Source organism: Mastigoproctus giganteus, chromosome 6, assembly GCF_048544385.1.
Source record: "Mastigoproctus giganteus isolate SK-2022 chromosome 6, ASM4854438v1, whole genome shotgun sequence".
Classification (NCBI taxonomy): domain Eukaryota; kingdom Metazoa; phylum Arthropoda; class Arachnida; order Uropygi; family Thelyphonidae; genus Mastigoproctus; species Mastigoproctus giganteus.
In genome coordinates, this window is record NC_143580.1 from 141,812,065 (window position 1) to 141,833,328 (window position 21,264).

The 21,264-nt window shown below is 36.6% G+C and overlaps 1 protein-coding gene across 1 annotated transcript in view; it reads right to left on the bottom strand.

Annotated features, from left to right (window-relative positions):
* LOC150084627 (U4/U6.U5 tri-snRNP-associated protein 1) overlaps positions 1-21,264 on the bottom strand; it is a 343,250-nt gene that overhangs the window by 66,718 nt on the left and 255,268 nt on the right. Inside the window, exons 15-16 of the mRNA XM_090375366.1 lie at positions 18,109-18,282; positions 7,400-7,507 (exon numbers count right to left, since the gene is read on the bottom strand). Coding sequence (XP_090231492.1) covers positions 7,400-7,507; positions 18,109-18,282 — 282 coding nt within the window. The remainder of the gene's footprint in view (positions 1-7,399; positions 7,508-18,108; positions 18,283-21,264) is intronic.

Below are 21,264 nucleotides of genomic sequence, written 5' to 3' on the forward strand. Positions count from 1 at the left end.
AAGCATGTCAGGCCATTAAAAGGATTTAAAGGGGTCATCATCCAGCATCAGTGATGGTTTGGTGGGGAGTCCTACGATGTTTAACAAAGATGCATTTTTGTGTTCAGGGGGTGAAAATCAGTGCAATGGTGTACCTGAATGATATTCTGGAACCACATGTGAGACGGCTCAATCAGACTCTCTTCGATGGTTAATAGTTAGCACTGGATCTTCCAACAGGACTCAGTACTTGCCCACAAGGCAAAGACTGAGAATGTACCAGAGTTCATCAATCGTGATGAATGGCCTCCTGCCAGCCCAACTCTTAATCCACTTGATTACTGTTTGAGGGCTATTTTGGAAGGTATGGTATGTGGTAAAAGGCATGCCACATTGGAGAGCCCGAAGAGATCACTGGAGCATGCTGTGGCCAATTTCCCGATGGATGTTGTGCTGATGAATGGCTGGAACGTTTGAGGTCTTGTGGAAAAAACAAGGGGGGGGGGTTGCCAATTAAACTGAATACCTTTTAGGGCTAAAGCCTCATGTTGCGAGCAAGTTTACTGATGTATTAGGCATTCACGATATAAGAAATATACTAAAGTAGTATATAATTGGCATCAGAAATGATGCCAATTATATACTACTTTAGTAGGCTGCTGCATATAAAATGATGCAATAGCACAATCTTATACAACTGTTTGAGAACATAATGAGAAATGAATCATAAGTGGTTCATTGCCCAGGAACTTTTCTTCTAAGAATTCACAGACAATTTTATCATAGTAAGCTATGTCCCATCCTGCATAAAAAAAAAGCAATGCTGAAAATTAATTTTGGACTGCATTAATTAATTGGAATGATTTTGTCTTTTAGCAGTCTCAGGCAGCTTTCTCCTCTCACAGATCCCTTAAAGGAAAAAAAAAAAAAAAAAAGGTCCAACAACACATCGTGTACAAATTCTAGCCCAGATTAGCATTAGCGTCTGCTAATGATGCAAGAAAGCAAGCTAGTACAAGGTCAGCCAAAAAAAAAAAAAAAAAAAAACGCTTACCATTTCACCCATCCATTCGTTCCAAATGTTTATCTAGTTCGGCCTTGAATTTATTTAAGCTATCAATGTCCACAATTACAGATGGAAGTTTGTTCCAGCAATCAACTACCTGCGGTCTAAAGAGATAAGCCTCTTCAGGTTTGCAACCTGAGGAAGAGGAAAAATCCAATCAGCACTGAGCCTGTCCAATTCATTCAAGACTTTATACACCTCAATCAGATCGCCCCTCGCAGGTGTCTAGTCTCCAGACACTGGAATTTGCAGAACTCAACCCTTTCTTTGTAAGAGCACCCCTTTGTTCCCCTCAACAGTCTTGTTGCCCATCTCTGTACTCGTTCTAGCAACTCAACATCTTCCTAAAATGAGGCTTCCAGACTTGTACGCAAGGTGTGGCCTGACCACTGCCTTATACGAGGGGATAATCATCTCCTTATCCCTGTTTGCAAAATTCCTGTATATCATTTACAAGACCCCATGACATATCTGGCAGCCTGTCTGCACTGCTCAGAAAACTTAATATCTGACCGTACAATTACTCCCAGGTCTCTTTCATTCTCCACTACTCTGAGCGTAACACCACCCAGTTGGTACATTTCTCTGGAGTTATACTACCCATATGCAGTACTTTGCATTTGTCAATGTTAAACTTCAGTTGCCACTTCCCAGCCCATCTGCCCAACTTTTCCAGATCCTGTTGCAGCAGCATATTGTCAATGTTATTAATTAATGTTATATTGTTAATAACATTGCTATTAATGTTATTAACAACCCACCCAACGTTGTATCATCTGCAAACTTTGACATTAAGCTTGATATACCTTCATCAATATCACTGATGAAGGTATACCAACATTGAACATTAATAACATTAGTCCATGAAGAGCAGTATCCATTGATTACCACTCTCTGTCGTCTCCCACTCAACCATCCTTTTACCCATTGTAGCAACTTACCCTTATAAAGTATTAAGAGCTTTCCTGAAATCGAAGTATACGATATCAAAATTATTTACTGCATCCAGTTCCTTTGTGACCACATCATAGTATCCAATCAAATCAGTCAGACAAGACTTCCTCTTAACAAACCAATGCTATGTCTGAATTATTACTTCTACCTTGTCTAGATGATTCTGCAATGCTTCTTTAACCATTGACTCCATTATTTTCCTGGGAACAGAAGTCAAACTAACAGGTCTGTAATTACTTGCATCACCCTTTGTGAAATGGAGATACATTTGCACATCTCCAGTCTATGGGGACTTCCCCTGAGTCCAAGGATGCTCTCATAATTATGGCTAAGCATTTGCTACTTTCCTTTGCCACCTCCTTTAATATAAATGGATAGGTCCCATCCACCCCAGGTGCCTTTCTTATGTTTAACTTCAACAATTTGTCCTCCACTTTGCTCTCAGTTATTACAAAATCATTTAACTCCCTGTTAGAGTTTAATATATATCTGGCCCTATCCTCCTTGAATAACTGCTCATGTGTGAATGTAGATGCAAAATACTCATTTAGTTTGGCAGTTAATGATCATCCACAGTCAAACGAATGATATCAAGTGGACTAATCTGATTCATCACCTTCCTTTTAGAGTTTATATAAGTAAAGAACTCTTTGCTGTTTTTCTTTGCATCCATTGGAAAAGATTTCTCATAATCTGCCTTCTCTTTCCTAACCTTTTTTGTGACTTGAATAATAACTAGCTTATACACCAATGATCCAAAACATTATGACCACCTACCTAATATGATGTTAGTCCTCCATGTACAGCCAAAACAGCTCATACCCCGTGAGGCATGAACGCTACAAGATTTCTAAATGTTCTTGTGGTATCTGGTATCAACATGTAACCAGCAGATCCTTTAACTCCTGTAAGGTCTGTGGTTGAGACACCGCAGGTCGGAGTTGCTGTTCCAACACAAACTATAGATGCTTGATGGGATTGATGACTGGGGAATCTGGAAGCCAGGGCAATACCTGGAAGTCGTTCTCATGTTCTGCGAACCAGTCTCCAACAATCCGGATGGTGTGGCATGGCGCATTATCCTGCTGAAAGATGGCATCACCAGAGGGGAGGACCACTGCCACGAAAGGGTGTACCTGGTCAGCAATGATGTTTAGGTAATATAGTGTATAGTGTGTTTAGGGTACCATGGGTTCCCCCCATCTCCGCATAGTATACATTGTGGCGTACACATGATAAGAATATACCCAGATCCTTGACATAATGTGGCCTCAACAATGCCCCTCGCATACACACTACTCGGACTCCCCTGCAGTCACTATCTGGCAGAGTAGAGGTAGCAAGATTATAGACTTGCTGATCCAGAAGCCTCCAAAAGGGTTACCAACAGGTTCAGTCCAGTGTACTAACTAGTGGCTGGCCTGCGAACACTGTTTTAGAGCTGTACCCTCGAAATGGAAGGAAGACTGGATCACGCCATGATGTCCATCATAACCTCAAATGTCATCAGTCATACTACATGATGGGAAAGGGTTGACCAGAACTTAGCTGTGGAGACTAAACATGGGTTCCACTACTTCAAGCCTCCAATTCGTAATCCCCCCCCCTCATGCTTCCTCACAATATAGACAGAAACACTAGTATGAGGCCACTACAAGTTTTCCCCAGTAAGAATTTTTGACCCAGTCCACCTCTGATTACAGCTAACAGAAATTTGTTTATTGAGTGCTAAAAACAACTTATATTAAATGGCTGTTTGCCCTTAAGGCTTATTTTTGCATATTTCATTTTAAAGGACTTCATTAGAGGGCAGTTTCAAATTAGACTGGGGACAAAAGTTCACCTGCAAGTGGGAGGACTACTCAACCTGTGTACCCCAGGCTAAATCGCACACGAATGGCATATTTCTACTTTTTTGTACGTCATTACCTATACGCATACTTCTCTATGCAAAAAGCCCGCCAAAATAAAGTCTTCCGCAGTCTATTTGATTATTAGTCTATGCCAGTATATTAATAACTGAAAAAAAAAAATAATGTTACGAATTATAATGATACAAAAGTGGTGTAACACTACAAATCTGCAAAATTAATTAATTTAATTTTTTAATTATGATTTTTCATGGAACACTTGTTCACATCTCACAGAACACTAGTGTTCCGTGGAACACACTTTGGGAAATGCTGCCTTACAGATTCTATGCTGTGCCACACACACACACACTTGCCATTATTTGAAAGACAGTCCAATTTGAAACCGAAAGGGTTGTATTTTTTTTGGCTTGTGTATGTATAAAACTACTAAACAACACCACACTCCCAGAATAAATAGAACCACTAAGCAACACAACAGCCCAGATAAATTTTTAAAGGAAAAAAAAAAAAAAAAAAAAATTGTTTATTGATACAATCTGAAATGAAAACTTTACAGAAAACATTCCAATAAACCAACAATATAGAGGCCAATAAGAGACGTTTCGAAATCCTCGTATATATTGTTTTCAAGTCTAGAGGAGGAAATGTAAGGTGACTGAAAGTGATGGTTATATAAAATGCTGCACTCTTTTAAATTAAAGAAATTGTGTGCATTATGGGAAAAGCACTAGTTGTGAAAAGATGCTGTGCTATCCTTATTTAATATGCAATATTTATGAAATTGTCATTCTAAATCATTAGAAAAGAAACCTTACACCCAAAAAAGATCAATATCATTATCAGTACGGTTGATTCTTTCATTACTAGTTAAGTCTCTGTATTTTTACCTTGCAAGATTATTACTCTAAAGCAGCCTTTCTCAATCTTTTTTACCTTGGAGGAGCCCTTGAAATAATTTTCAGGTCTCACAGCATGCTAGCATTATCAGTAAGTTGTAGATATAATAATAATTGTCAATACTCTTTTGAGAACAGAATGATATTTTTCTATGGATCTGTTTATTTTGGCCAACTTATTAGCCTACTCTTTTTGTGTGGTTCCCCCCCCCCCCCAAAAAAAAACGGATATCACCTTTTTACTAACGTTAGTAATGTATCCTCTACCTACATTACTAACGCAAGTTAGTAATGTAGGTAGAGGACACATTGATTTTTTTTTTTTTTTTTAAATTTCATACTTGATTTTTTTTACCTTATCTCAGTAGGCCCTAAAAGTCTTATCACAAATTTCTACTATACAAGATGCTAATGAGGTATGGTATGTGCAAGAGTAGTTTTTTCCCTATTTAGAACTAAAACTGACTTTTTAGCCAACCTTTCTTGAAAAAAAAAAAAAAAAAAGCAGTTAAGTTAGCTTATCTTTCTTGAAATTAATCTCTTTATCTCCTTTTCATAAATTTCAAAAACTCATAAGGTAAACATAATAAATTTCTGTTAAATAACTGGCTTAGGACAAAATTTAATTTAATTTTTGTAAAGGTAGGCTCGGTAGATTTAATTTAAATAAAGGTTATAAATTGATTTTAATTAATGTTATTTACATGAAAATTTGACAATGTTGAATAGCAAAGCTACTAAAACCACAAGTCAAAGCAATATGAATAAAAATATAGCCTAAGACACAATTTTATACAAGACATGGAAAAAACATTTTCTTTCTGAGTGACATGATCGCGCTTAAATATAGGAAATTATTACAGACATACATTTGAGCTTTAGATCAAACACCCTGTTGAGAACTCTTCCTTTGCAAAGCCACCGGATTTCTGTGCTTTTTGTCCGTTTTCAGTTTTTTAAACATTCTCGAGTGAACTAGTCTTTGTTTAATAAAGTTAACCATTTTTGTAGTATCATCCAGAACTTTTTTCATTTAATCTCCAAGAGTTTTTGACACCAGCACCTCTCTGTGAAGAAAGCAAGAGTGTTGTGACAACATCAGGATTTTCTTTTTTTGCAAGAGAGACGAAACCTCTCATGGAGCCAACCATTGATGGGGCACTATCAGTACAGATGTCAACACAGTTTCTCCAAGACAGATCTTTTGTTTTCAGATATGAAAACAAAACATTAAATATATCTTGGCCTTTGCTTGTTTCGGACTGTTCTTTGCAGGACAAAAAGTTTTCTTGAATTTCACAATCATTTACAAATCTTACAAATGCTACAGCATGACATTTATTGGTGAAATCTGTTGACTCATCAACCTGGATACAGACACTGTTGTTTTTCAGTTTATTACACAAAACCTCTTCAACATCATGTAACTTGTCATTAATACGTCGAATTATCTTACTGTTTGAGAGTAGAACCTTTTCAATTTCTTGTACTGCATCTTGTCCTAGCATTTTACTCACTATAATATTACATGCTGGCATTATTAGGTTCTCACCACCTGTGTGACTTTTCCTTTTCCTGTTCTCGGCAATAAGTTCTGCTACTAAATAACTTGCATCCTGAGCCTTTTCACTGTATGTGACTTTTTTTTAACAAAAGTTTTACTCTTTTTGTTTTGAGATTCCAATAGCTGTTTAAAATAATCAGCACCTTCACTTGTCAAATGGCTATGATTTGTAGTTAAGTATCTTTTCGATTTTGCTGGAGCCATTGCTGCATTTGTAAGTTGTTTGCCACAGATGACGCATAATGGATAGGACAACTTTGATTACTAACTGACGTAAAACACATTGATAAGTAGCTTTCATTGCAAAGACAGACTTTTTTGTGTCCCGTTGTACTAGTGCAGTGAAATGACAGAAGATTGTATTTCATCATCACTAACCTTATCAGAATTGTCTGTAGAATCCCCATTTTTTATCTCACACCCCTCTTCAAAAATCGCCACATTGGACCATCAGACAAGTTTGTAAAACACAAATGTTAATCAAATATAAAACAGTAGGGCATAATAAATAACTAAAAGCAAAAATCACAAAAAATATAAAAATTTCACAATACAATTCACTTCTAACCTACACAACCCATGAGGGGAAAGGCTGACATCATCAGCCTACCGTCCACCCCTCTGTGCAATACAGCACTCACCAATTATCAACGGCCTCCCCTATCTCGGGACAAAACCTGAGAATGGATTCAACCAAATAAACACGGCACACTGCCATACAGGGCTGCTTGGGGTCACTGTCCATCACTGTGAGAGATAGCATCAAGTGCCGCAGGTGAAGTTAGAAAAAAAAAAATATATATTTTTATTTCAATCGTGATCTGTTGTGGAACCCCCCTAGCGACATCTCGTGGAACCCTGGTTGGGAAACTCTGCTCTAAAGTTTTGGCTGAGAAACATTTTACATTGGCGGAATGCTAATACAGCCATGACCCTCATGCCAGTTTAACATTACTCATATAATCAATTCATTACCATCAATAAAACTCAGTTTTGGAAAATGATTTGCCAAACTTAACCAAGTAGAATTCTATTTAATCATATGATATGCAAACAAACAACCAACCTTAATTTCTACAGGTTTTTCATCAATATCAACTTCATTCCAAGCACCTCTATTTTGTGCTTCCTGCTCTTGGCGTCTTCTTTCTTCCATTAATTCTCTTTCAAAATCCTAAAAGAAAAAAAAAAAATAATAATAGTAATTAACAATACAGTATCACAGAATTTTTAAAAGTTGTCACGTTAAAATTATCACATGTAGTATTAATGTGAATACCGATATTAGCTTAGTAAAGGCACATAATACAAGCTTATATAGCATCACCCAAAAAAAAAAAAAAAAAAAACCCTTCCCATTTCACACATCCACTTGCTCCAGATGTCTGTCTAGTTCTGCATTGAATCTATTTAAGCTATCAACTTCTACGACAGATGGAAGTTTATTCCAGCAATCAACCACCCGCTGGCTAAAGGCAAACTTCTGCACATCTATCCTACAACTGTCTTTCCTCAATTTGAATTTATGCCTGCTCAGGCAATTATTCTGAGCAAGAGGAAAGCACTGAGCATGTTCAAAGCATTCAAGGCCTTATACACTTCAATCAGATCACCTCACAAGTGCCTAGTCTCCAGACACTGTAATTTGGAAAACATAAGCCTTTCTTCATAAGAGCAACATTTTGTTCCATTCGCTAATCTTGTTGCCCTCCTCTGTACTCATTCCAGCAGCTCTACATCTTTCTTAAAATGAGGCCTCCAGACCTGTATACAGTACTCAAGGTGTGGCCTGACCACTGCCTTATATAGGGTGGCACAAAATAAGCTGAACAGTTTGTTTTCTCCATAACTTTAGAATGAAATGTAATAAATTAACTAACTAAACGGTGAATGAAAGCTTTATTCTTGGAAATTTTTTACATCACATGTGACAAATAATATCGGCCAAATGACCACCCTCTTCTTGCACGGAAACATGTGCTCTTCTCGCAGCATTTTCCATGGCCTTTCTCAGAGTTACAGGAGATATTGTGGCTATCTCACGCCGGATGTTCTCTTTTAGGACCTCTATGGTTAAAGGGTTATTGGCATACACTTTATTCTTCAGATACCCCAAAGAAAAAAGTATGAGGTGGCCAAATCCGGTGAGTGGTGGCCATCTCACATCACCATTTTCCGAAATAATGTAATTGGAAAAATGCTGCCTTAGGAGGTCCATTGTGGCTCGAGCGGTGTGAGCCAAGGCACCATCTTGTTGGAACCACATATTGTGGTCTTCTGGTAGCTGTGGCATCAAAAAATTTTCAACCATTGTCCTATAGCACTCTCTATTGATTGTCTGAACAACACCATCACCATCCTCGAAAAAATAAGGTCCAATGATGCGTTTGGCCGTTACGGCACACCAAACCGTTACCTTAGCTGGATGCAGTGGTTTCTGGTAAGTTATTTCTTGGGTTCACACTGCCCCAAAATTGACAGTTTTGTTTATTAACAAAGCCACTTAACTGAAAATGTGCTTCGTCGCTTATCATCAAATTTGAAATGAAATTATCATAATTTATTGCGAGGTTTGTGAAGGCACGGGTGTATTCCAGACATGCTTGCTTGTCTTCGGGATGAAGAGCTCGGACTAATTGAATCTCGAACAGAAAGTGATGCAAGTCCTTGCGCAAAATTTGCTGCAGTGAGTGATGAGAGATCGTCAATTGAGCAGAGCATCTTCTAGTCGATGTTTGGGGATTATCTGCAACACTCTCCCGTACACGTGCAATGTTTTCCATTGACCACTACAAGGTCTTCCAGTGTGTCTGGCATTAGCAACAGTTCCTCTTTCTTCAAAATTTCGGACTGCAGTATAAATTGTGTTCCTACACGGTGCCTTGCGAATGTTATAAAATTGCCTATATTGTGTTAGAACTATTGACCGATTGTTTTCCAAGAACATTGTGACTATTTTGGTCAGCTGAGCAATTGTGTACCTCACCATAATTAAATTTTCCAAGGGTTACCTGTAAGATAAACACAAAAAATTACAAACCTAAAAAGAACTAAAAAAGTTTTGATGTTTTTTTAAAATGATCAGCTCATTTTGCACCACCCTGCACAAGGAGATAATCACCTCCTTATCCCTGCTAGAAAAATTTCCTGTATATCATTGACAAGACACCATGAGCTACTCTTGCAGACCATCTGCACTGCTCAGAAAACTTCATATCTGCCTGCACAATACCCCAGGTCCTTTCATTCTCTACCACTGTCAATGTGGTACCACAGAGTTGATATGTTATTCTGGGATTACTGCTTCCCATATGTAGTACTTTACATTTGTCAACGTTAAACTTTATTTGCCACCTCTCAGCCCATCTGCTCAACTTTTCTAGATCCTGTTGCAGCAGCGTACTGTCATTAACAACCCTGCCAACCTTCGTATCATCTGCAAACTTGGACATTAAGCCTGATATACCATCATCAATATCATTAATAAATACAGAAAACAACAATGGACCCAACACTGAACCCAACCCTGGCAGACTCCACTAATAACATCAGTCCACGAAGAGCAGTGTCCATTGATTACCACTCTCTGTCTTGTCCAACTCAACCATCCCTTTATCCATAGCAACAATTTGCCTCCAATGCCATATTGCCCCAATTTGTGCAGCAGTCTTTCATGTGCAACAGTATCAAAAGCTTTTCTAAGATCCAAATTCAGGAACTCCCCCACCCCCGACTTACGTAAGGGTTGCGTTCCACAAAACGCTACGTAAGTCTGGGAATTTCCCCCCATGCTTGTGCCGCACTCGCAACCGTGCTCGCTGAATTGATTGAATCAAAAAAGAAATGTTCAACAAACACGTAAATAGAATTATTAATTGTATTTATTCAATTTTTTATATCATGCATAGAAAAAATTACAAAAGCGTGCAATTTAAAAAAAATTTCAAAATTATCAAATTGCAAAAAAAAAGAGAGAGGAGACAGGCATAACATCAGTAAGTTTTATCTCTTGAGCAGCATTGCCAGAATCGACATCTTGAGCTGATAAGTATGCCACTGCGGAGGTTGAGGGCTGTGGAGATTTAGAAGGGATCGGCCACTCAACCTTACGAAAGAACATACTAATGGATGGCTGGACGGTGGCTTTTTTCTTTTCATCATAGATTTCTTTGTAGCAAGCAAGCATATCATTCACCTCTCTGTTAACTTTTAAGAATCGTTCGTTGTCAGGATCCATCTTCTCAAACCTCGCTATTGCCAATGCAATTTCACAAAATGCCATTGCTATCTCTCTGGTGATGAAGCATCTCGGCTGCTCATTTGGTTCATCTTGAGCTTCATCACATTTTCTTCTTTCACTATTGCTGCCTTCAAGTCAATATGTTATTAGTTAGATAATTCATTCTCTTCTTCCTCTATTAACTCCTCCACGTCTTTGGCATCAACCTCCAACTAAAGTAGCTCTGCAACCTTTACAATCTTATCTGTAACCTCTTCATGTGATTCGTCTTTTTGAAATCCTTCGAAGCCTTTCACGTGCCTTGGGCATATTTTCTTCCATGCGCCATTTAAACAACTTTTAGTAATTTCTGCCTAGGCCTTATTAATGTTTAAGATGACGTGGAAAATACTGTAAGATTTCCAAAAGTCTCTCAACGTAAAATTTTTCTCATCATCGACTGCAGACAATGCCTGAGCAAATGTGCATATATAGTATGCTTTTAAATTCGAAATAACACCCTGAACCATAGGTTGGATGAATGAAGTCGTGTTTGGCGGTAGAAATATGACTCTCACATTCAAATTGAAATCATCTATATGCATAGGATGTCCAGGGGCATTATCTAATAGAAGTAAAATCTTGAGAGGAACGTTGTTGTCTTTACAATATTTTTCAACACCGGGAATAAAGCAGCATTTCAACCAATCCTCAAAGAGAGATATTGTTATCCATGCTCTCTGGTTTGATCTTTTTTTTTTTTTTGTTAGTGCATCGGCTTCTGTGGCAATAATGCACCTCCCAAAGTTTTTGCATTTTACTCTGATCCAAGCCTGAGATGGGATTCGAACCAGCGACCTTTGGGTTGCCAGGCAGGCACTTTACCCACCTGGCTAGCCTGGTCGGCTGGTTTGATCTGAAACGCACAGTTAGGGTGGCTTTATTGATGCCCTTAAATGTACAAGGATTTCCAGTATTTCCAGAATAATTAGCCCCAAGAAAGAGCGTGACCCTATCTTTTGATGCATTGAAACCTGGCATTGTCTTTTCCTCTCTGGCAATGTACGTCCGATCCGGCATTTTTTTCCAATACAGAGCAGCCTCGTCAACGTTAAAAATTTGCTGTGTTGAACAGCCACCTTCACCAATAATTTTTTTCCAACACATCACAAAATTTCTCTGCAGCTGCAGAATCGGCACTGGCGACTTCGCTTTAACATTGTGGAAACCAGCATGATGCTTGAACCTATTAAACCACTCGTTGCTTACCACGAACTTGGTCTGGGGTTCATTGTACTTATCCTTAATATCTTTATAAACACTTGTTGCTTCTGCTTGAATGGTCATTAGACTCAGGGGCACTTGCTTCTGAATCTGATTTTCCATCCATATTATTTACAGCAGTTCCATCTTCGATATAGCACCTGAAACAGCGTTCTTTTATTATATAAAAGAACGTTGTTTGGCGATCACTGTTGATCTTAAGTGTGTTGATCCCTTGACATGTTCTTTTATACGTGCAATGTTCTTTAAAATAGTATTCATTGTTGAAGCAGCGAGACCTAATTCCCTTGCAATAGATGATAAACTTTGTCCTGCTTTGTACTTCTTAATCATTTTCATCTTCATTTCTAAATAAATTTTGTTTCATTTCCTGGCACTACCACCACTTGAACTTTTCGTTGGTCTCTTTCCCTTCATCATTGTAATACATAAATATGAATGAAGAGAAGTTTCTGAAAATTTGTTTTTTGTATGATTGAAGATTTCAGTGAAGGGGAACACATTTCACCATAATAGCATAAAAGCACACAATTCTAGTTATCAGTATTATCGCAAATTCAATAAGATTGAGTCTAGTACCCATTTATAATTAAATGCACTAACAGAAAAGCCCAATAAATCGGAAAGTGCAAATTGTTTATTATTGTTTTTTGGTCGTGACCTCCAGAAACGTGCTTTAGAAAAATATCACAAAGGCGTTCAAAATTGATTCTTATAACGGGAACATATGATAATGATGAAAGGGTAGTGCAATTTTCATTATAAATATGACCTTTTAGAGAGAAAGAGAGAGATAAATAGCTTAGTTAATATAGCAAAATTTAACTTCCAAGGACTTGGAATGAATTACAAAAAAAAAAAAAAAAAAAAACACAGTGTTATTGGGCTCACATTATGATATTTTCACGATACCTCCAGTTATTCCTACGGGATGAAGAATACATTTCCACTGGCCGGAAAAAACTTACGTAAAGTCGAATTTCCATAAGTCGAGTATTACGTAAATCAGGGAGTTCCTGTATATGATATAAAAATTATTCCTTGCATCCAGTTCTTTTCTAACCACATCATTGTATCCAATCAAATTTGTTAGACAAGACTTTCCCTTAACAAACCCATTCTGTGTCTGAATTATTGCTGCAGTCTTGTCTAGATGATTCTGAAATGCATCTTTAACCAGTGACTCCATTAATTTCACTGGAACAGAAGTTGAACTAACAGGTCTGTAATTACTTGTGTCGTCCCCCCTTTGATCCTCCTTTGTGAATTGGGTCACATTTGCATATTCTCCGGTCCATGGGTACCTTCCCTAAATCCAAGGAAGCTCTCATAATTATGGCTAAGGGTTTGCTTACTTCCTTTGCTGCCTCCTTTAATATAACTGTATAGATCCCATCTAGCCAGTTATATCATATTAAAAGTATGGCTCGAATTATCCACTGGATAATTAATTCGAGCCATACTTTATATATATATAGATGACAGCATGAAAAAAAACTTTGCAAATCAGTGGAGGAGTTCATACCTGTTAATCCCAGCTGTCTGATTTGGGCTTACAAAAGATGAAATTAAAGTATTTCTCTGAAAATCAGATCCAGGAATTGGCAACATTCAATGAAGTGAAACATAAATATTTAGATATAGAGAATATTATTACATAAAAAAAAAAAATGACAATGGGTATTTACTAATTTGTTATTGAAGTTTTTTTTTTTAGAATTTTTTTAAAAAATTCTGATTTAATTTTTGAATTTTAGACTAGTGTTAGGCAATAAAGTCAAAATAAGAACACAAATTAATTTATTCTTAATTAAATAAATTAAGAATATTTTAAAAAGCATTAATATACAAAGGTCTCAATTTCTGAAAATCCAAAAATTCCATGAAAATACACATTCCACAGAGCCCACTGGTACCAGAAATTCACTATCCAGGTCCACCCCATGTTTAGCAAACTCACTCACAAAAAGTTAATGAAATTAGGGCTGTCCTTTCTTGAGTTATATGTATTATAAATTTATAATAAGTAGTAATTTTTTCTTAAGAAAAAATAAAGCCCACATCATGTTTCACTGCACAATGGAAAAATGCATACAATATAAACTTGCCTAACTTCCCAATGGAGAGAACTCTTTGCCGTTAAAAGTTTATTCGAGATATCCTCTTGGTCAAAATTTGAAAGCTCTGAGAATTAGTGACATCAGGACTGCTCTTTCTTTATTTTATCATGAGATATTTTTCATAATAAAATAAATGAAGCCCCTATCCATATTTCTTGTACTTTGTAATGGAGAAAAACAGACCAAAAAGTGGGTGACAAGCAATCTAGTTGCTATTAAAAGTTTATTCAGGATACCCCTTTGGGCCATTAGTCCAAATTTGGGGGATAAGAGGAGGGGGCACTACCAAGAGAAGAGGCCCGAAGAGTTTGTGGGTTCTGCTGCTCAAAAACATTTTGCATTAATTCACGGAGAGTTTCGTTCTTTCTTGTACACATTATGTTATTTGTGTTGTGTAAGAAAGATGGACCTTCAATTCAAATATTATGATCAAGAGGCAGTCATTTTTTTAAAATAAAACATAAATAAAAGCCCATATCCACACAGTTCTTGAACTCATGCTTCTTTACTTGCAATTTGCAAGCATTAGGAAAGATTAAATGCAATTGACAGCAGGTGGGTGATGATTTAGTCAAATTGGATTGGCGGTGTGGAAGAATTATAATCTTGTACTTTGTAATGGAGAAACAAAATGTAATGGAGGGACACAAGCATATGAAGCATTTTGGCAATTTTAGACATTTTGTTCTAAGTCTGATTAAGGCAATGCCACGTTGTGTGGGCACTTGTCTCAGTGCATAGATGAACTTTAATGAAATAGTTCTTGCTAATAATACTGTCTAGTACAGAATTTCAGTTACTTGTATGCAAAAATCATGAATTCTTGCAGTAGGTATCCAAAAAGAGCCTGTCAGTTTCACATAACCAATCATGTTAAATCTTGACAAATAGCTCTAGGGTTACTCTCACACCACACCTGTTCTGCCTAGCAAGCTACCCCGAGACTAGAGCTGAAAACATTCAAAACAGAAGGTAGTGAAACAATAAGTGAGAGGGAACATTAATGTAAAGGTTTGTTAGTGCATTGTTAAATGAGGTGTGTTGTAAAATTTGTATCTTTGTGTATGTGTCTGTGAGTGATGTACATAAATGTGCTTCGTTTACATAGTGAACTTTCAATTTCCTTGGTTATTGTGCCATAAAAGAATCTCTGATGTTTCCCAGGTAAATGAAGAAGAAGAAGAAAATCTTTATTGTATTGTTTTGTGTACATGCTATTCACATTACATATACAGCACAGATATAATATGTACCTGCCACAGCCAGGAAGCCAGGGGCTTGACAAAGGTTAAGGGACAACATAAAAACATGTATGACAAATAGATGAGAATAATATATATAACATTACAACATGTTATAATTAAATATACATATATATATATATATATATATAGCTGGATGCATATACAAGTTCTAAGATGGACAGGACACAAAGGTATACAAACGTACATCTGAACAAATTATTTACACATGAATGCTCGTCGCAGGCATGCAGTAAGTTGGTCTGTATGCATTTTCACATGTTCATGTGCAAGAGTTCATCAGTGTGCATGAGAGGTGCCATTCAGCACCTCAGATGGTAGGTGGGGCATCATTTGGAGAGTAGACATCAAGAGCTATATAGCAGCAGAACCAGTTCGACCAATGAACGCCTGTAATTGCAATCTGAAGCAAACTCCTGGAGGTCTATTCTGACCGTTCGCATGGCCTTGTATTATGGGAAATACTTGGCTGGGTAGAAATCGGTCGCAGATTTTCAGCCTGTTTTTCTGTAGCTGAAGAAGAGGAGTGGCTCTAAGGGTAGGTGGCACATGCCCTGGAAGTCAGGGGAGTTGATTTTGCCAACCAGCATTTTGAAAGTGGTCATATTCTCCTCGTGCAAATTACTTGGGACAACCGTGGAACATGAATTTGAGCAGCCATGCTGGTAGTCCTCTGTTGGGAGGAAGGCGATGCTTGTAGTTTGCCCGCTCCGGTCTTCAGTATCCAGTATTCACTGGCAAGGATGGGTTTCATAAGAGAAGGTGCAGCAGAGGCCCATATTTAAGCAACATACCAAATACTAGGGTACACAATGGTTAGCAGATATCTTGTTGTAGTTTTTGCATCCGTTATATGGAGACATTGATGGGTAATCCAGTGCATTCAGCTTATCTTGCACAGAACAACTTCGATGTGACCTAAGTTTTGGGTTGAAAATTTACACCAAGATTTTGTGTTTAGTCACCAAGACTTTGTGTTTAGTCACACTTAGAATAACTGTGCCCTTCAGTGATGGTTGTGCAAGTGTGGGAGCCTGCTTCAGAGAGAAAACCATAATTATGGATTTATCAGGTTCAGTTTAAGACAGAAATGATTAAGATAGTTAGAGAGCTACGAGATTGTTGCTGATTTCAGTTGTGATCACTCCTATCTAGGAGTGATCACACTGATGGAGGTATTTCGGTTAAGGGCTTTATATTGTCAGTAGGTGATTACATCATCCCTGTTACACACACATACAGAATAAGAAGAGCGGAAAATAGTAGCCCTGATAAAATACCACCTTGCAGCATGCCTGCATGGATGGATTAGGTACAGTAGGTGCTACGATGAGTAGGATACACTGTTCTATTACACAGGAGTGAATGTACAAAAGTTAAAACATCACCTTTTATCCAGAAGAAATTGTTTAGCAGATTCAGAGGGGCTGTAATATTTAGGCTATCAAAAGCAGCCTTGATATCGGCATAAACAACTGCCATTTCTGCTCTGGACTCGAACACATTTAGTACTGCCTTTTGGATTCCAAAAGGTTGGTAACAGTTGATATGTTGGAGAGAACATAATGGAGTTGCTTTTGTGGTTGTGGAAGAAGAAGATGGCATGTTATGTGCAATAGAGAGGCTTTTCCAGCAGCTTTAGAAGCGTGGCTGCAGTGGATATCGGTCTGTAGTGCTTCGGCGGGCTTGGTATTTAAACTTTTGGTAGTGAGACAAGAGTATATTTGCTCCAGCTAGCAGGAAACACTCTTTGAGAGAGGTTGGAATTGAACAGGTAGAGCAGAGGATCAAGAATATATGGATCGAGGCACTTTACAATGAAATGTGAGATTTTATCCATGCCAGCAGTGCATGACGAATGCGGGGAGTTAATGGCATGAAGCAGATGAAGGATTTGGATAGAAAGCAGCTCATCAGCTGGACCAGCAATGGAATCTGGTTGGTGGTCGTATAGTTGTATAATGTTATCCCGAAATCTGGCAACATAGTTGATCCATTCAACTGGATTCAAGCTGGAATCTGGTTCAGAGTTAGGATAGAGTATGGCAATTTACCCCTGGTTAAAGTTGCGTTAGTATATTTTTTAATAAAAGCGATCACCGAAATCAAAGATGTCTCTCAGTGAAAGATTTACAATATTACCATAATTGAAAATAAAGCTCATACCATACGGCATGTACATACATAATGGAAATTATGCCAATTAAATAGTTGAGTTGGATCTCACAAAAACTTAAATAAGTAAGGTGAATGAATATTTTTGTGCATCATTGACTAATTTATTGCTGCAAAGGCCAGAAAAACTTAATGCAAAAAAAAACATGGTCTATTTGAAACTTTAGAAAACTTGCCAGGAATCCTAACTGCAAACTACTGGATATTTCATCTCTTGACACGAGAAGAAAATACACATATATCAGACATAACATATTGCATATTTTGAACTCCTAGCTGTGTAATGGAGTATAGATGTTGAATATGTCTGACAATCTTTGTGATTCATATTTGTTAATTATCTAGGAGTTTGTCATTTTTCTGGAATGTTTTGTCTCAGAGTAAAAATATAGGATATCAATATTGCTTTCACATTTCACTTTGTAGGTGCACAATTCCCAGAGGGTGTGATGCCTCAGAAATTGTCACAGGGAGTGAGATCTACATTCTCATTGCCATGAACTATAACTGTGGACAAGCACCACTGTTATAGTCAAAGAAGCTTGCCATTATGTATTCTATGCACAGCTGCTGGAATATGCATATATATACTATTAATGTTGATATACTGAAAATTTTAATGTTAATTCACTGACAATTTTAATATACTATTAACATTGTCATTGAATTACTTGTTTTCCTCTACCAAGGTATTATTAAATTAACTGGTACTTACAAGTAATTCATCAGCTTCTTCATCTCTGTTTCCTGACATTCCATATGTTGGAATTTCTCCCAATGTACGACAAAATTCTGCAGTAGAGTTCAAAACAATGAGTCCTGATTTATTCTGAAGTAACTTACCATCTTCCTTTTTAGTATCTGAGCTTTTTCTAAGAACTCCAGCTACCTGAAACAGATAAAAGAGAATTTATACATAATAATGAATGTCTTCAACATTTATATCATGAATAAATTAACATGAAGCAAAAGGCTAATTTCAGTTGCTTGCCAATTCCCAAGTTATTAACACGTCAGCCACTGCAATGTTAAATACAAAAAAAAAAAAAAAATTAATAGGTGGGGCTATTAACTTTTTTTTTTTTTTTTTTTGTTTCAGTAAATTTTCCTATATACAACTGTTAAATACTTGGTTTTATTCAATACCTGAACAAGTTTTAAACTAGATAAGAATTTGCATATCTAGAATATCTATAAATCAATATAAATTTATATACAGCTAACATAATGCAGCTCGAATCACTGGGATCGGATTAACCGGGAAGTAGATTAACAAAGACACTTCAAGACCTCAAAGTAAAAAAAAAAAAATATCCACCAGAAATAATAAAATTCAAGTAATAAACAGAATAGGTATAAACAGATGTTTTGTAAGTCGTAAATAAGCGACACGAAGTGGCATTATAAGTCATGATTGGGAGATGAATTACCAATTATCACGCAATCCTCACATCCGCTGCTCAAAAAAACAATAGAAAGAGAACAGATGTTTAGTTTGTTTCAGTGCATCACATGGATTGTTGTGTTCCGTCACAAGGCAAAAAGACAAATTACGTTGTCTCATTATTTATGTCAGGAGTGTCGAAATTTTTTTATAGTAAATATTTTTTTTTGTTTAGAAATTGAACAAAAACTTGAAATTATTCAAGTTTGAAAACATCATGGTAAGTTTTTTCATTTTTTATCGATCGCCATATTTTTTAAGTACACTGCTGAAACATTTTACGATATTTTGGGATTAACTAGGAAATTGATCCGCGATTTTATTTTTATCGTCTATCTCGGATAATCAAGAGTCTACTGTATTTAAATAAATATACAGTCAAACTTCCCTATAATGAATTCGAAAAATGCAGCGAAAAAATTCGTTATACAGAGAATATATTTTTTTATTGGAAATTGTTATCTAATTAGAAATTGAAAACAAATCTACATTTATTCTTAATGTATTTTATTTCAAAAACAGTTATTTAAATTACATTTACACAATTTTTGCCAGTAAATATCACAAATTAAAAAATGTCTGATTCTCAAAGAAAACCTCACATTTATTCAGAGCATTAAAAACATTATCAGGAATGTTTTCACAAAACTGTAGAACCAGACGAACCGTTTTAAAAGCGTGAATCATTTCTTCACGAGTTGGTTTTTTTTTTTTTTTTTGGTTGTTCTGATGCATCCTCAGAGTCATCATTAATTTCTTCGTGATCACGGTTGTGTCTAACACTGTTCAGCAGTATTTCATCTTCATTTGGATGTTAGAAACTTTAGAAAACTTCAATGATTTTGTGCCTCTAAAACATTTTTTTTTTTTTTTTTTTTTTTTCATTAGTTAGTGCATCGGCTTCTTTGGCCATATTGCACTTCCCAAGGTTTTTGCATTTTCTACTCTCATCCAGGCCCGAGGCAGGATTCGACCTTTGGGATCGAATTTACCCACCCGGCTGGCCTGGTTGGCCTCTAAAACATCTTGGGTTTTTTGATTTTCTGATGACTAAAAGTCTTAATTTTTCATTTCCTGTCATATTGGCACCAACTATCACGGTGATTCTTTCTTTGCTTTGTTTTCCGCCAAAACACTTATCATCCTTAAAAGAAAGTGTTCTATTAGGTAAACATTTAAAGAATAAACCCATTTTGTCGGCATTAAAACATTAAGTTCATATTCTTCCAAAATCTTCTTTAAGGTGTTTTCTCCAACTATTGCAATCTTCTTCACTTACATTAACACTTTCTCTACAAATAACCTTTTCCAAAATTCTGTGGTGCTTCTTAAATTTATCTAACCACCCAGTGCCCACATTAAATTCTGTATGTCTAAGGGATTCTGCAAATTTCAGAGCTCGTTGCTTAATTATTGGACTCGATATTGTTATATTCTTTTCATGTATCATTTGCACCCATTTTGGAAAAGCTTTATCAATATCTTCGTATATACACAACTTAATTTGCTTCTTGTCTGCTGCTCCTTCAATTGCATTTAAAATCGATTCTTGATTTTTTAAAATCATAAAATTTAAAAAAAAAAAAAAAAAAGAAAACACATTTGGTTTTATAAGCACACGCCTCTTGATTAGACCAGAGTTCGAGCCTGTGACCACCAAATACGGAAGATGGGGAAAGGTCAGGGAATGACCACCGCATATCCCCGGAGAAGTATGGCCTTAGTTGTTAATGCTCCTCAAAAAAAAAAAAAAAAAAATCCAGAAATATGTTTTAGAAAAATATCACAAAGGCTTTCAAAATTGATTCTTATAACGGAACATATGATAACGATGAAAGTATAGTGCAATTTCCATTATTTCATTCATTCATTTTTGGTAATTCATTCTAAGCTATTCATCTCTCTAAAAGGCCATTTTTATAATGGAAATAAAAATGGCCTTTTAGAGAGATGAATAGCTTAGAATGAATTACCAAAAATGAATGAATGAATTAGTCTTGGAATGAATTATCAAAAAAAAAAAAAAAAAAAAAAAATGCGTTATTGGGTTAACATTACAATATTTTCTCGATACCTCTATTTATTCCTACAGGATGCAAAATACTTTTCGACAATTTTTTACAGTTTGCAGCAGCTGGCGGCGCCTCCGTAGCAAGGTGGGAAGGAGCAGCAGTGCGTAGAACATGCTTCTTGATTAGACCGGGGTTCGAGCCCGTGACCACCGCATATCCCGGAGCAATATGGCCTTAGTTGCTAATGCTCCTAAAAACCAAATAACAAACAAAAAACAACAGCAGCAGCTGGCAAAAACTTACGTAAAGTTGAATTTCTGTAAGTCGAGTATTATGTAAGCCAGGGAGTGCTTGTACTTGGATTTTAGGAAAGCTTTTCATACTTTGCCACGTGGAAGACTACTGTACAAATTGG